The following is a 17,184-nucleotide window of genomic DNA, read 5'->3' on the forward strand; positions in this document are numbered from 1 at the left end:
AGCAGGTCGAGATGCTGAGGCTTTTGCAATTACTAATGACCTAGCACAGATTGTTCATTTACCTACAAGAATACCGGACAATCCTAATCATACAGCCAATACGCTTGATCTTTTTCTCACAAACAACCCTTCTAAGTACAAGGTTGAAGTGAGAGGTCCTTTAGGCACTTCAGATCACAACTTGGTGATTGCCTCTTCTCCAATGGAACCTTTATCTCACGGCTATTCCCAACCTCGTATTGTTTGGCATTACAAGAATGCAAAATGGGATGACCTGCGAGACTTCTTTTCTTCTTTTCCTTGGTCTGATTACCGTTTCAAAACTTCTGATGTCAACGTTTGCTCAGATCATGTCAGCGAAATTATTCTTGCAGGAATGGAATCCTTTATCCCACACTCCACTTTAAAATCTCGTCCTTTATCTAAACCTTGGTTTTCCAATAAATGTGCTAAGGCTGTCCAAGAGACGAACGTTGCATATCGTAATTGGCTTGTTTCTAATTCTTCAGTTTCATTTTCTGCCTACACCAAAGCTCGCAACAATTGTAAAGCAGTTATTAATCAGTCCAAACTAGAGTTTGGACAGGCTAAGAGTAGAAAACTTGCTTCTTGCCCTAATGGTAGCCGAGCATTCTGGTCTCTTGCCAAAGCTATTGGCCGCAACTTTTGCCCATCTCTGCTCCCACCTCTGTCCAAACCAGATGGTTCTGTTGTCACTTCAGCCAAGGATAAAGCTGACCTGCTAGCATCCCATTTTTCTTTGAGCTCATGTATTAATGATCTTGGTAAAACACCTCCCAACATTCCTAACACGCTCCATTCAATACCTCCTGTGGTCTTCCGTCAAAAGGATATCAGAAGGATTTTGATGAATCTTGATGCTAAGAAAAACTCCAGGTCCTGATGGTATTTCTCCACTTGTTCTCAAAACCTGTGCTCCTGAACTTACTCCTATTCTTTGCCGCCTTTTTTCACTTTCTTATTCCAAAGGGTTTTTCCTTCTGCTTGGAAATTTGCTCATATCCAGCCAGTTCCTAAAAAGGGTGATAAATCCCTCCCATCCAATTATCGTCCCATTGCAATTACTTCTACTCTTTCTAAAGTAATGGAGAAATCAATTAACCGCCAACTCTTAAACTACCTAGAAACCTTCCGTCTGATCAACGATCGTCAGTATGGATTCCGTCAGTGTCGATCCACTGGTGATATTCTGGCTTATGTTACCCATTTATGGACTAATTCAATGGAAAGGGAAAGGTTCGGTGAAACACAAGTAGTTGCTCTTGACATCTCAAAGGCTTTTGATCGTGTTTGGCATAAAGGTCTTCTAAACAAGCTTCCATCTTATGGTTTGCCAACTGTTTTTAGTAATTGGTTATCCAGTTTTCTCTCTGATCGCTCACTGAGGGTGATGGTAGATGGCTCTCTGTCTTCTAACTTCTCCACTCATGCCGGTGTCCCCCAAGGTTCAGTTCTTTCCCCCACTCTTTTCCTCTTGTATATCAATGACCTTCTTCCATTGACTGGAAATCCTATCCATAGTTTTGCCGATGATAGCACATTGCATTCAACTTTCCATTTTGAGAAACCTTGTCCAGCTCAATCAGCTTCAAGTTCTCGAAAATCTGCTGCCAATTCCTTAAATGCCGATCTTCAGTTAATTCTCCAGTGGGGCAAAGACAACTTAGTTGATTTCAACCCTTCTAAAACTCAATCTTGTCTTATATCTCGCAAAAAGGATTCTTCTGCTCCTATGCTTATCTTTAGTGACACTCCGATTTCTAGGCAAAATGATATATCTCTTTTGGGGATTACCCTGACTTCTAATCTCTCTTGGCACAAGCACATTACAAATATTGCTTCCTCTGCATCTAAAAAACTTGGTTTTCTCTTTCGCTCTTGGCGTTACTTTTCTCCCAAACAGCTGCTCACTCTGTATAAATCGCAAATCCGCCCTGCCATGGAATATTGTTCCCACATCTGGGGTGGTGCCCCCAAAACCTCTCTCAGGCTTCTTGATTCCATTCAGAAGAGGGCAGTTAGGTTAATTAATGATTCATCTCTAACAGAGTCTCTCCACTCGCTTTCTCATAGACGCACTGTTTCTGCTGCATGCCTCTTCTACAGATACTTCCATGGGCACTGTTCTTCTGAATTGGCTTCTATAATTCCCGCTCTCTCTTTCAAAACAGTCCGAACACGTGCCGCCACCAGCCAACATCCATTTACTGTCCAACTTCAAACCCACAGAACCAACTTTTCATCTTCCTCATTTATTAATTCAACTGCCGTTTTCTGGAACAACCTTCCTTCATACGTATTTCCTGAAAATTACAATCTACAGAAGTTCAAGTCCAATATCAACAAATATCTTCTTTCGTCTTCTCAACCTCCAACCCAAGCACGGTACTAAGTACTATAGGTTATAATACCTCTCGTGTTTGGGGTTCTCATAAAAAAAAAAAAATATATATATAAAACTTTGAATTTTCTTTTCAGAAAACTCAATGTTCACCCACACAGGGGTCTCCAAAAGTTTTTCGATTTTTGTAGGGATCTGCAAGCTTTTTTTTTTTTTTTGAAAGGGTCCGTAGATCTCAGTAGTTTGGGAACTACTGTTTTAGATTATTTACGGACTTGTCTTGCTAATGCCAGTTACAGTGTTAACAACCAGAGTGATCCTTTTAATCTGCTTGAATTTAACACAGTTGACCAAAAAATTAACATTGCAAATGTCCAGGCATGGATCTTGTTTAAAGTACCTTTATATATCCTGAAACTAAGACCTGAAATACTTCAATACTTCTGTTTTTGTTTAACTAATGCCTTCGGAGGGGTATTTTTCCAGAAGCTTGGAAAATCGCACTGGTCAAACTCATAAAAAAAAAAAAAAGCCTAGTAAACCATTATTTAATCCAAGGTCTTTTGCACCCTAGACCAATTGCACCCTAGGCAAATTTGAGAAAACTACTGGAGTGTCTTATGGCTATCCATCTACACAATCTATTACAACTACAGGATTTAATATCTCCAAACGAATATGGTTTTTGCACTGGCAGATCCTGCAAGGATGCATTAGTAGACCTGGTTGTTTATCTGGAAAACTCAACTTAACATATGTTTTAGCTATTTATATTTACTTCAAGTGTGCTTTTGATTCCCTTTGGTGGGGAAAGTGCCCTCAAATGTCTTCATTTTGCTAAGTGTCCTCTACAACTATACTACCTTTTCTGCAGCTATTTTGACAAGAAAATAAAGTTTATTATTAAAACTTTGCTGGATCATACAGAATTTGTCTATTTATCTACTATGGAATCTAGTACAACAGGCCCATTTATCTACATAAGTTCAGTAGGTTTTTAGACAAGTCTTGTGAGGGTTTCCCCATGGATCTATCTTGGGACACCTTGTCTGGAACATGGTCCTGCAGCAGAGGATTTCTAGAACCTTTGAAAATGTTAAGATTATAGCCTACACTGATGATTTGACTATCCTCATCAGTGGCAATACTCAGTCTGAGTTGGAATCTGTTGCCAATAGTACACTTCAAGACCTATATGAATGGACTCTTCTTAACAAGTTAAAGATTAGCCCTCTGAAGTCAAAGATGATGATATTTGGTGCAAATTTAAATATCTCTCATCCTCCTCAAGTTAAAATCAATAATGTCTGTCTTCCTTTTGTCACATAAACTAAAATTCTTGGGGAAACAATGGACAAAAAACTAAATTTTATGACATGTTATTAACAGTTAAAACCAAGAACTCCACTATAGTGTTAACAAGAATTTTAAGAGCTGAGTGGGAGCTCTTGAGCACTTTAAAAATTTATTATAATGCAGTATTTATCAGATGGCCGCCAATGCTTGGTTTCACAGATCACTAAATGTAAGAATCAGAAACAAAATGATATTCTTTGCAGAGAACAATTTTAATCCAAAGTTAGAGAATGTCGAACAGTGTCAACCACTACCTTACAAGTCTTAGCTAGAGTTTTGCCCTTAGACCTACATTTAATCTTTAAAGGATTGTCTTACAGGTTAAAGAAACAAACCCTGAGAGAATTTATGGGAATCACTATTGACTGTCAGCAGGATATCAAGCAGAGGGAAAATAGAATCTGGAATGAAATGTTGAATGTGACCCACTGGGACACAACCTCTTTAGGATTGGTGACAAAACACTTCTTCCTGGAAGTGACTTTTCTTTACAATAATAAAATAGTCACGGTTTCCCATGGATCTATACACTTCTTACTTGAACACAGGACATGAATCATTAAAATCAGCGACTCTTCAGGTTCAATTTAGCAACCACAGATTTATGTCTTTGCGGTGAGACCAAGAATTGGAATCATGTACTATATTCATGTATTAACTATTAACTATCAGAAAAAACTCTTATATATTATTGTATTGCAGAGCCTGGCCAGGAAGCTTTGCTTATCCAGAATGCTGAGATTTTTCAGGCTTTCTAAACTTTTGCCAGAGAAGTAGTAGTAGTAGTACTAGTAGTAGTGGCATGTGATGCAAGAAAGCAAGTGTATGAGCTTATGCAGCATCAGCCAAAAACAAAAAAAAAAAAAAAATCACACCATTCCCTCCAAATGACTGTCCAGTTCCTCCTTAAATTTATTTAACCTATCAACTTCCACAATGACAGATGGAAGTTTGTTCCAGCAATTAACCACCCGCTCGCTAAAGGCAAATTTCCGCACATCTATTCTACATCTGTCTTTTCTTAATTTGAATTTATGCACCCCTTAGGTTCCTAATCTGAACAAGTGAAGGATCCCATCAAAATATAGCGTGCTCAATCCATTCAAGGCCTTATACACCTCAATCAGATCACCGCGCAGGTGCCTAGTCTCTAGCCACTGCAAATTTCAACACAACACCTCTCTTGGTAAGAGGATCCCTTCATTCCCCTGACCAATCTTGTTGCCCTTCTCTGTACACACTCAAGCAAATCTACATCCTTCCTAAAATGAGGCCTCCAGACCTGTACGCAGTACTCAAGGCGTGGCCTGACCATTGCCTTATACAGAGGGACAATCAACTCCTTTTCCCTGCTAGCAAAATTCCTATATATCATTGACAATACCCCATGACCTGCCCTGGCAACCTGTCTGCATTGCTCAGAAAACTTCACATCTGACTGCACAAAACTGCATAATTACTCCCAGGTCTTTTTCATTTTCTACCACCTTAAGTGTAGTACCACACAGTTGGTACGTTTCTCTGGGGTTACTTCTACCCATATGCAGTACTTTGCATTTGTCAAGGTTAAACTTCAGTTGCCACTTCTTAGCCCATCTGCCCAAATTATCTAGATCCTGTTGCAGTAGCACACTGCCATTACTGTCATTAACAACCCTGCCAACCTTTGTATCATCTGCAAACTTCGACATTAAGCCTGATATGCCTTCATCAATATCATTGATAAATATACAAAACAACAGTGGACCTAACACCGAACCCTGTGGGACTCCACTAATAACATTAGTCCATGAAGAGCAGCACCCATTAATTACCATCCTCTGTCTTCTCCCACTCAACCATCCTTTTATCCATTGTAGCAACTTACCTTTAATATATTTTCTGCTCAAATTTGTACAATAGTCTTCCATGCACAACAGTGTCAAAAGCTTTCCTGAAATCCAAATATATGATATCAAAATTATTTTTTGCATTCAGTTCTTTTTTAACCACATCATAATATCCTATCAAATTTGTCAGACAAGACTTTCCCTTAACAAACCCATGCTGTGTCTGAATTATTGCTGCAGTCTTGTCTAGATGATTCTACAATGCATCTTTAACCAGTGGCTCCATTATTTTACCCGGAATAGAAGTTAAACTAACTGGTCTGTAATTCCCGTGTCAACCTTCGATCCCCCTTTGTGAATTGGGGATACATTTGCACATCTCCAGTCCGTGGGGATCTCCCCTGAGTCCAAGGATGCTCTCATAATTATGGCTAAGGGTTTGCTCAGTTGCTCTGCCGCCTCCTTTAATATAACTAGATAGATCCCATCCACCCCAGGTGCCTTTCTTGTGGTTAACTTCAACAATTTCTCCTCCACTTTGCTCTCAGTTATTACAAAATCATTAAGCACCCTGCTACAATTTGATAACCTTCTGCCATTTTCAAACCTTAATAACTCCTCATGTGTGAATGTAGATGCAAAATACTCATTCAGTTTGTTTGCTGTCTGTTTGTTTGCTATTTATATTTCTCATAAACATGGCTGATGTTATCTATAGTTTCATCTTCTTCAATATCATTTGAGACTAGATCTCTACTTCATAATTGTTCTCATGGCCTTGAAATGGGACTTCAGTTAAGACCTCATTTGCTACTGATTTGTGACTCACATAGAACGGACTGTAACCTCATTTGTCTTACTTTTGTAAATAATGTATAAATGTAAAAAAAAAAAATGTTTTTTTGTAACACCAAGGGAATATTTATTTATTTATTTTTCCTCTCCTCTGGAGCAGGCCCCCAGAGGAATCTGGCCCACCTTTTGCCAACGTCATGTGGGTCAGTATCTCGAACTGAGACTAGACGAGCCCTATCAAAACTCGTCCACCTTCCCATGGTGTGGATGGGTACCTAGAATGATCTCTCCAGGTGATTGCTTCTGGGTAGCCAAGAGGCCAGAACAGAACAGACCGCACACATAATACACATAAGCCTACATTACTCACATATCCGGCAGGTCATTTGCAGTGGCACCGTTTTTGTTTTTCACAGAGAAACAAGGTGGAGATGTTGAACTGACATTCTAGGAACCACCCTTTATAAAATCACATGTCCATATTTTCTTCCAACTTGTGTATTGATGAGCTCAGTAAACCAACTCCTACCATTCCCAGTACATTCCATTCAATGCTTCCTGTGGTCTTCCATCAAAAAGAGGTCAGAAGGATTTTGAACAATCTTGACACTAAAAAAGATCCAGGTCCTGATACCATTTCTCCACTCATTCTTTCTTTGCTCTTTTTTTCACTTTTTATTCCAAAAGGTGCTTTTCTTTCTGCTTGAAAATTTGCTCATATCCAGCCAGTTCCTAAAAAGGGTGACAAATCCCTCCCATCCAATTATCATCACATTGCACTTTCTTCTATTCTTTCTAAAATAATGGAGAAATCAATTAACCACCATCTCTTAAACTATCTAGAAATCTTGCATCTACAAATGGATTCTGTCAGTGTTGATCCACTGGTGATATTCTGGCTTATGCTATTCATTTATGGACAAATTCAATGGAAAAGTTGGGTGAAACTCAAGCAGTTGCTTTTGACAGTTCAAAGGCTTTATATCGTGTTTGTCATAAAGGTCTTCTAAATAAGCTTCCATCTTATAGTTTGCCAACTGTTTTTTTTTAATTGCATATCCAAATTTCTCTCTGACTGCTCACTGATGGTGATGATAGATAGCTTTATATCTTCTAACTTCTCCACTAATGCTGGTGTAACCCAAGGTTCTGTTCTTTCTCCCACTGTTCCTCTTGTATACTAATGTCTTTCTTCCATTGACCAGGAATCCTATCCATAGTTTTGCTGATGATAGTACATTGCGTTCAACCTTTCAGTTTGAGAAATCTCGCCCCGCACAAACAGCTTCAACTTCACAAATATCCACTTTTACTGGGCAAAAAGAACATAGTTGATTTCATTCGATTTAAAAATCAGACCTGTCTTATATCTTGCAAAAAGGATGTTCTGCTCCTATGCTTATCTTTGATGACATCCCGATTTCTAGGCAACATCATATCTCTATTGGAGATTACCTTGACTTCTAGTCTCTCTTGTGGCATAAGCACATTACAAATATTCCATGCTCTGCATCCAAAAAAACTGGGTTTTTCTCTTTCACTCTTGACATTACTTTTCTTCCAAATAGCTGTTCACTCTGTACGAATCATAAATCAGCATACAATTGAATATTGTTTCCACATCCTGGGCAGTGTCCATAAAACCTCTCTCAGGTTTCTAGATTTCATTCAAAAGAGGGCAGTTAGGTTAATTAATGACTCATCATTAACAGAGTCTCTTCACACTCTCTGTCCATAGAGGTTCTGTTTATGCTGCATGTCTTTTCTATAAATACTTCCATGCCCACTGTCTTTCTGAACTGGCTTCTATAATTCCCACTCTCTCTTTCAAAGTAGTGTGAACATGTGCTGCAACCAGTCAACATCCTTTTACTGTCCAACGTCAAACTCACAGAACCAACGTTTCTTCTTCTTCCTCATTTATTCATTCAACTTTCGTTTTCTTGAACAACCTTCTTTCCTATGTATTTCCTGGAAATTACAATCTACAGAAGTTCAAGACTAATGTCTTCTTTCATCAACAAATGTCTTCTTTCATCTTCTTAACCTTCAACACATGCACAGTACTAAGTACTATAGGTTCTAGTACCACTTGTGTTTGGATATTTCATATATAAAAAAAAAAAAAAAAGGTTAAGAAGCACATAAAATGTAAGGCTGACATGGATGGCCACTGCAATTTTGAGGCAGTTTAGTGTAACAAAACCACTGGGACAGAAAAAATGAGACTAGGAGTGTGTTATAGGCCTAATGACTGATGAGTACAATCAACAGCTGTACAGAGAAATAGAATGGGTCCAGTAAATTTGCAATGTCTTATAATGGGGGATTTCAATTTTCCAGATATTTGATTGGAACGTCTGTGCTGGTCACTAACAGACTAGCAAGACTTTAGAAGATTTATTGAATGGCTGTTTTCTACAGCATCATGTTAAACAGGTAACAAAAGGGAGTAATACTCTTCATCTGATTATCAGCAGTGATTATTCATACATTAAGAATCCACAGATAAAAGAACCACCATATGGCAGTGATCACTGATTTCATCATTGATTTGGTATTTTCTTAAAGATGTAATTACCATGAAGAGTAAAAGGAAAGATTTTTGCTTTCACAAAGGTGACTATAGTGGTCTCAGACAGTTTTTAAATTCTATGCACAGGGATTTCATATTTTAACTGATGATGTTATCGTTAGCAAATTCTAAATGGGACAAGTTCAAGGAATTAATGATAGAAGTTACTAGACTTTTCATACCAACTAAGAAATACCCTTCAAGTTAAAGATCTAAATGGATACCTTATGAACCGATCAAACTTGTGACAAAGAGGAAAAGTGTATGTGATGCATATAAATTATCGGCTGACACAGAGGCCTACGGTAGTTCATAAAGGCAGATCATGAAAAACTTGGAAAAGAGTATAAAGAAAAACAGCAAAGACTTTTTTATTTATGTAAACACTAGTAGAACGGGGATGAATCAAATTAGTCCACTCAAAATTGATAGTTTGGTTGTTGATGATCCTGATCAGGTTGCTGCAAAACTAAATGAGTATTTTGCATCTACATTCACACGAGGAATTCTTTGGGAAATGGGATGCTGGAAGTTTATCAAACTTGAACAGGGAGCTAAATGATTTTATAATAACTGTGAGGAAAGTGGAAGAGAAATTGCTGAAGTTAGATATAAGAAAGGCACCTGGGATGAATAGGAGCTATGGAATTATATTATAAGAGCATCCTTTCACAAATATACGTGATCTCAATTCTAATCTCAACAATGTCCATTTCCACTTGCAGTCTTCCAAACCCCATGTACTTTTTCTGACAGAATCTCAGTTATCGGTTGATTCAACCACTGCTCATCTCAGTTGCCCAAATTATTCGCTGTATGATTCCTTTCACCTCAAAGGTGGTACTTGTGCATGTGTCTGTTCCGATATTCCCTGTCAGAGACTTGGTAATTTGGAATCTCCTCTTTTCAATCTTCTCTGGCTTAAAATCTCTCTACCTCATTTTGTCAAATTCATCTGTTATCTCTACCGTTCTCCCAACTTCACTAATTGCTTGAAGTTCTTTGACTTCCTCTCTTCGCAACTTGACTTTCTCCAGTCCAACTTTCCGAACAGTGAGGTAATTTTCCTTGGTGATTTTAATGTCCACAACTCAAGCTGGCTTCCGTTTTCTAGTCACACCAACCCAGCTGGTCGAGATGCTGAGGCGATTGCAATTATTAATGACCTTGCACAGATTGTTCATTTACCAGGAACGAACAATCTGTGCATCCAATTATTGTTCCTACAAGAATACTGGACAATACTAACTTTAGGCACCTCAGATCACAACTTGGTGATTGTCTCTTCTCCAATGGAGCCTTTATCTCATGGCTATTCCCAACCTTGTATTATTTGGCATTACAAGAATGCAAAATGGGATGACCTGCAAGATTTCTTTTCTTTTCCTTTGTTGGATTACTGTTTCAAAACTTCTCATGTCAATGTTTTTTGACATGAGAAGTTTTGAAACAGTAATCCAACAAATTAACGTGTCAATGTAATTATTCTTGTAGGAATGGAATCCTTTATTCCACACTCCACTTTAAAATCTCGTCCTTTATTTAAACCTTGGTTTTCCAATAAATTTGCTAAGACTGTTCAAGAGAAGAATGTTGCATATTGTAATTGGCTTGTTTCCAAATCTTCAGTTTCATTTTCTGCTTACACCAATGCTCGCAACAATTGTAAAGCAGTTATTAATCAATCCAAACTAGATTTTTTTTTTTTTTCTCCTCAGACTGCAATGTAGGTGTTTGAATGGCTAAATCAAAATTCCCTCTGTTAGCCTAGTTTCTAATAACGACTGTGCTTTTGAAAATATTTCGAGTAATTCAGGATCCTCAATTGTTGCAGAAAAGTCTTGAACAGCCCGAACGAAATTTAAAATAGCGTTGTAGATCTCAAGTTTTTTAGTTTCATCATCTACGTCGCTGCTCTCGTCGTCGTCGCTGCCAACTACGTTATCAGCACTTCCCATGTTGATGTCGGCTAAACGTTTATCTATTTCGGCACGTTTGGAAGTGTTCTGCAAATTACATTTCTGTACTAGCGAAGTATTGGCTGTTTGGATGTCTGTTTCATCTGAGATAGAGTTTTTTGATAATTTCGAAAGCAAACCTGAAGTATCACAATTGGTACTTGATGCTTCATTCTGACCCACGCTATTAGAACACGGTTTACGCATCCATTTTTGTAAGTTGCTGCAATGCTCCCCGGAGGTCTCATTTATGGTGATGTTATATTTTCTTTTAAAATTGTCTAGCCACACGTTAGAAGCTTTAAAGGCATAATATCCTAATTTGGTAGCAATTTTTTTTGCTTGGGATCTTATCTTTGATTTATTAAGTGCCGTCTGCTTAGCACGAGCGTCTACTATCCATTTCAATACTAACACGTTAATATTGTTATACTCCTCCTTAGTTGTTTTCAGCTTTGCGATGTCTTTATTGCTGTTAAGTTCCTGAATTTTAGCTGTATGCCATAAAGCACTGTATATCTGCGCTTTACCAACTCCAAACTTCCTCATTAGTTTTCTTACTGGAATTCCATCTTTTCCGTACGCTTCAATCATCTGCGTCTCCTCTTCCGAAGTTAGGGACCTGCGCATCGGTCGGGGCATTCCTTTGTAAAACAGAATGGCACAATTCCGTATCGAAATAAAAAATAATAAGTCTTAAGTTATCACAAGCCAGCCGTTTTGATACATTATGCCGAACTACGAATGCACTTGAATTCTTCGAAATTTTGAAAAGGCTAAGAGTAGAAAACTGGCTTCTTGCCCTAATGGTAGCAAAGCATTCTGGTCTCTTGCCAAAGCTATTGGCCACAACTTTTGCCCATCTCTGTTCCCACCGCTGTCAAAACCAGTTGGTTCTGTTGTCACTTCAGCCAAGGATAAAGCTGACCTGCTAGCATCCCATTTTTCTTCCAACTCCTGTATTAATGATCTTGGTAAAACACCTGCCACCATTCCCAACACACTCCATTCAATGCCTCCTGTGGTCTTCCGTCAAAAGGATGTCAGAAGGATTTTGACGAATCTTGATGCTAAGAGAGCTCCAGGTCCTGATGGTATCTCTCCACTTGTTCTCAAAACCTCTGCTCCTGAACTTATTCCTGTTTTTTGCCATCTTTTTTCACTTTCTTATTCCAAAGGTGTTTTTCCTTCTGCTTCGAAATTTGCTCATATCCAGCCATTTCCTAAAAAGGGTGACAGATTCCTCCCATCCAATTATTGTCCCATTGGAATTACTTGTATTCTTTCTAGAGTAGTGGGGAAATCAATTAACCGCAAAGTCTTAAACTACCTAGAAACCTTCTGTCTGATCAACGATCGCCAGTATGGATTCCGTCAGTGTCGACCCACTGATGATATTATGGCTTATATTACCCATTTATGGACAAATTCAATGGAAAAGTTTGGGGTAACACAAGTAGTTGCCATTGACATCTCAAAGGCTTTTGATCGTGTTTGGCATAAAGGTCTCCTAAACAGGCTTCCATCTTATAGGTTGCCAACTGTTTTTTGTACTTGGTTATCCAGTTTTCTCTCTGATCACTCACTGAAGGTGATGGTAGATGACTCTCTGTCTTCTAACTTTTCCACTAATGTTGATGTCCCCTAAGGTTCAGTTCTTTCCCCCACTCTTTTCCTCTTGTATATTAATGACCTTCTTCCATTGACTGGAAATCCTATCCATAGTTTTGCCGATGATAGCACATTGCATTCCACTTTCCATTTTTGAGAAACCTTGTCCTGCCCAATCAGCTTCAACCTTTCGAATATCTGCTGCCAATTCCTTAAATGCTGACCTCCAGTGAGCAAAGACAACTTAGTTGATTTCAATTCTTCTAAAACTCATACTTGCCTTATATCTCACAAAAACGATTCTTCTGCTCCTATGCTTATCTTTGGTGACACTCCAATTTCTAGGCAAAATGATATATCTCTTTTGGGGATTACCCTGACTTCTAATCTCTCTTGGCACAAGCATATTACAAATATTGCTTCCTCTGCATCTAAAAAAACTTGGTTTTCTCTTTTGCTCTCGGCATTACTTTTCTTCCAAACAGCTGTTCACTCTGTACATGCAAATCTGCCCTACCATGGAATATTGTTCCCACATCTGGGGCAGTGCCCCCAAAACTTCTCTTGGGCTTCTAGATTCCATTCAGAAGAGGGCAGTTAGGTTAATTAATGACTCCTCTCTAACAGAGTCTCTTCACTCACTGTCTCATACACATACTGTTTCTGCTGCATGCCTTTTCTACAGATACATCCATGGGCACTGTTCTTCTGAATTGGCTTCCATAATGCCTGCTCTCTCTCTTTCAAAACAGTCCAAACATGTACCACCACCAGCCAACATCCATTTACTGTCCAACTTCAAACTCACAGAACCAACTTTTCATCTTCCTCGTTTATTCATTCGACTGCCGTTTTCTGGAACAGCCATCATATGTATTTCCTGAAAATTGCAGTCTACAGAAGTTCAAATCTAATGTTAACAAATATCTTCTTTCGTCTTCTCAAGCTCCAACCCAAGCATGGTACTAAGTATTATAGGTTCTAATATCTCTCGTGTTTGTGGTTTTCATAAAAAAAAAATCCTTGGATTCTGTGGTGGGCCCAGCAGATGGGAGCTGTACGAGTGGAGCCCAATTCACAAAGGAGGATCAAAAGGCGACACAAGTAATTATACACTTGTTAGTTTAATTTCTATTCGAGGGAAGATAATGGTGTCACTGGTAAAAAAAGCAATGCAGGATCATGTAGACAAGACTGCAATTATAATTCATACACAGCATGGATTTCTTAAGCAGAAACTTTTTTTGGCTGGATATTATGATGTGATCACAAAGAAACTGTATGCAAAAAATAATTTTAATATCACATACTTGGATTTCATGAAGGATTTGATACTGTTGCACATAAAAGACTGCTGTACAAATTGGAGAACTTGTTGTTGTTGTTATTTGGTTTTTAAGAGAATTAGTTGTTGTGGAAGTTGATTGCTTAGATAAATTCAAGGAAGAACTAGATAAACTATTTTAGGGAATGAATAGGTGAAACTGGAAGTGTCATTTTATTTATTATTATTATTATTATTTTATTTTTTTTTTTTTGGCTAATGCTGTATATGCTTGCTTTCTGGCATCATTTGACAATGTTAATTCTAATGCTAATTACTAAGATTTTTTAAACTGAACTATAAAAGCATAAATGTCTCGCCGTTAAAGGACTTCTAAATATGTCTTTAACAGTTTACTAGTGTAAAATTGGAAACAAGTGAAATCTTAGGAATAAGATCAACATAAAAATTAGAAATATTCATTCAATCGAATTTTAAATTCCATTCTTCTTATCAGAAGAATAGAATTTAAAGCATATTTTTTTATAACTCTGACTTTAGTAGTTATAATTTAAGTATACTAACCCCCTGAACAAGCAGTTTATTCAGGCCTCAACTAAGAAGATTGTCAGTAAAGTGGCACCTGGATTTCTGAGTGAAACCTTTCACTTATTTCTTCTCATTTTAATTTTCTTATTTCTAATATCTGTTAGTGATTTAGAGGGAATTGAATTATTCTACTATCCTCTTTCTGTTCCTTTCACTCTCCTTCCCTTATGTTCTTTAAGTAAAGCAATGGCATTGGCCACAGCAACAAAATAACCTATGTTTCCATTTTGAAGATGACATTTTGAAAAGCAGTCATTTCACTATCGTCAGCATTCACAAGCTTACTTATTTAGAGGTTAGAAAATATGTTAAGTATATGGTCAAGGAACTCATTCATTTAAGGTTTTAATCTATCTCTATGGATGAGAAGGTTTTGTTTGTGACCATCTTTATACAAGTGATAAGAACCAATATCATTTATATGAGTATGGTTTCAAGTATGTCATCATTCTTTATTCTCAGTTTATGTTTTACTTATTTCCTTATGTAATTTTTTTACTGTTATTTTATGATATATATTTGTGCAGTTTGCATCAGTTTTATATTTATCTTTTGTTTTTTCTTATAGTTTAATTTACTTAGACTCTTTACATCTTGGTATATTAGTTAATGAATTTTTTTTTGGTCAATAATATATTACAGTAGGAAAGCATCTGTTTTTCTATATAGAAACAGTGAGTTTAAGATGGAAGCTTTTTTGCTCAATGTTATTCTGGATTTTGTAACATACTATGATGTAACAGAGGCAGGGCTACTAGACAAAAAAAGTGATAATGCATGAGTGCCTCTTTTACTGGATTCGTAACTTATTTGACATTTGGATCAAAAATGAGTGTTACCCAAATGCTTTATGCATTGTGGCTGTCAGTTAGTTTTCAGTGCCCCACCCACCCACACACACACACCTACTAAAGGCACATGCTGAACAGTACACAGGTGCAAGTTGTGCCATGTATGGGGCTTGAAAAGCATGAGAGTCCAATATAACCAGTGCTGCTGACAGCCCCCTTTGCTAATAATAATATTTATATATATATACAGTATGCCATGTATGGGGCTTGAAAAGCAAGAGGGTCCATTGTAACCAGCTCTACTGACAGCCACCCTTGCTAATAACAATTTTTATCTATACAGTATGCAAATTACAATTTATTAATTCATTAAAAGAAAAAAGAAATAAACAGTTTTAATCTTACTTGAATTGATTTTTTATTATAATTAAATATAACAACTTGGATGGCTAGTGACTCCCCCATTAAAACTGAAAAAGGGAGGCTCATGGTGATGAAAAATGGACGAAAAGTTGCAACCTAAAAAATAAATTTTAAAACATAAGGATCTCATGTAATACTGTAAAAATATGCATACTGACAAAATATAATCCAAGTGCAGAAAACTTATTGGTTAAACAATTTCTTTTTTACTGTTTGCACAAAGAAAAAGGTCATAATTTAATGTCTTTAAACCACATGACACTACAAAAACTATAAACTAAAAAAAATATAAAGAACCAATTTCAAAATATAATAGATTAAACTTCATTGAATGTGAAAATATGCATATCAACAAAATGTAATTGAAGTATAGAAAACTAGTTTTCTATGTAGTATAGAAAAAATTATAGAAAACAAAAGGTTAAATAAACTCTGGCAGTGAGCTAGATGATTTTGTAATAACTGAGAGGAAAGGGGTGGAGAAATTGTTGAGGATAAACATAAGACAGAGAGTGGTAATCAATGGACACTGATGATCGTGGACTAATGTTAATAGTGGAGTCCCTCAGGGTTCAGTATTGGGTCCATTGTTGTTTTCTGTATTTATAAATGATATTTATGATGGTATATCAAGCTTAATGTCCAAGTTTGCAGATGATACGAAGGTTGGCAGGGTTGTTAAGGACACTAATGACGCTATGCTGCTGCAACAGGATCTGGAAAAGTTGAGCAGATGGGCTGAGAGGTGACAAATGAAGTTTAACATTGACAAATGTAAAGTACTATATATGGGAAACAGCAATCCCAGAGCAACGTATCAACTCTGTGTACTACACTGACAGTCGTAGAGAATGAAAAGGACCTGGGAGTAATTGTGCAGGCAGATATGAAGTTCTCTGAGCAGTGCAGATGGTCTGCAAGAGTAGCTCATGGTGTATTGTCAATGATATACAGGAATTTTTCTAGCGGAATAAGGAGGTGATTATTCCCTTGTATAAGGCAATGATCAGGCCACACCTTGACTACTGTATACAGATCTGGAGGCCTCATTTCAAGAAGGATGCAGAGGTACGGGAACAAGTACAGAGAAGGGCAACATTAGTGAATGGAACAAAGGGTTGCTCTTACGAAGAAAGGCTTAAGTTTTGCAAATTACACAGCTCTCAATAAATTCTCTCTGTGGCTATCCCTGAATGGCTTGTCTGCTAACCCCTCGAAGTGCAAAGTAAGTGTCTGGCGACGAGGCACCGGCGAGGTGATCTGATAGAGGTGTATAAAGCCTTGAATGGTTTGAACATGCTCAATGCCGATGGGATTCTTCCTCTTGCTCAGAATAATCACCTGAGAGGGCATACATTCAAATTGAGGAAAGACAGATGTAGGATAGATGTGCGGAAATTTACCTTTAGCCAGCGGTAGTTGGTTGGTGGAACAGACTTCTATCCCTTGTTGAGGAAGTTGATAGCCTAAATAAATTTAAGGCTCAGCTGGTCAGGTATTTCGAACAAATGGAGGGGTGAAATGGGAGTGGTTTTTTTTTTTTTTTTTTTTTGGCTGATGCTGCTTTGTTTTCTTGCATCATATGCCTCTACTAATGATAATGCTAATTAA

At 37.5% G+C, this 17,184-nt stretch overlaps 1 protein-coding gene across 2 annotated transcripts in view; it reads right to left on the bottom strand.

Moving 5' to 3' along the window:
- LOC150079048 (CD109 antigen-like) overlaps window positions 1-17,184 on the bottom strand; it is a 1,092,235-nt gene that overhangs the window by 439,718 nt on the left and 635,333 nt on the right. For both annotated transcript variants that reach the window (XM_090384122.1, XM_090384121.1), the window contains exon 20: window positions 15,556-15,669. In XM_090384122.1, coding sequence (XP_090240248.1) covers window positions 15,556-15,669 — 114 coding nt within the window. The remainder of the gene's footprint in view (window positions 1-15,555; window positions 15,670-17,184) is intronic.

The sequence above is a fragment of the Mastigoproctus giganteus genome, chromosome 10 (assembly GCF_048544385.1).
Source record: "Mastigoproctus giganteus isolate SK-2022 chromosome 10, ASM4854438v1, whole genome shotgun sequence".
NCBI lineage: Eukaryota > Metazoa > Arthropoda > Arachnida > Uropygi > Thelyphonidae > Mastigoproctus > Mastigoproctus giganteus.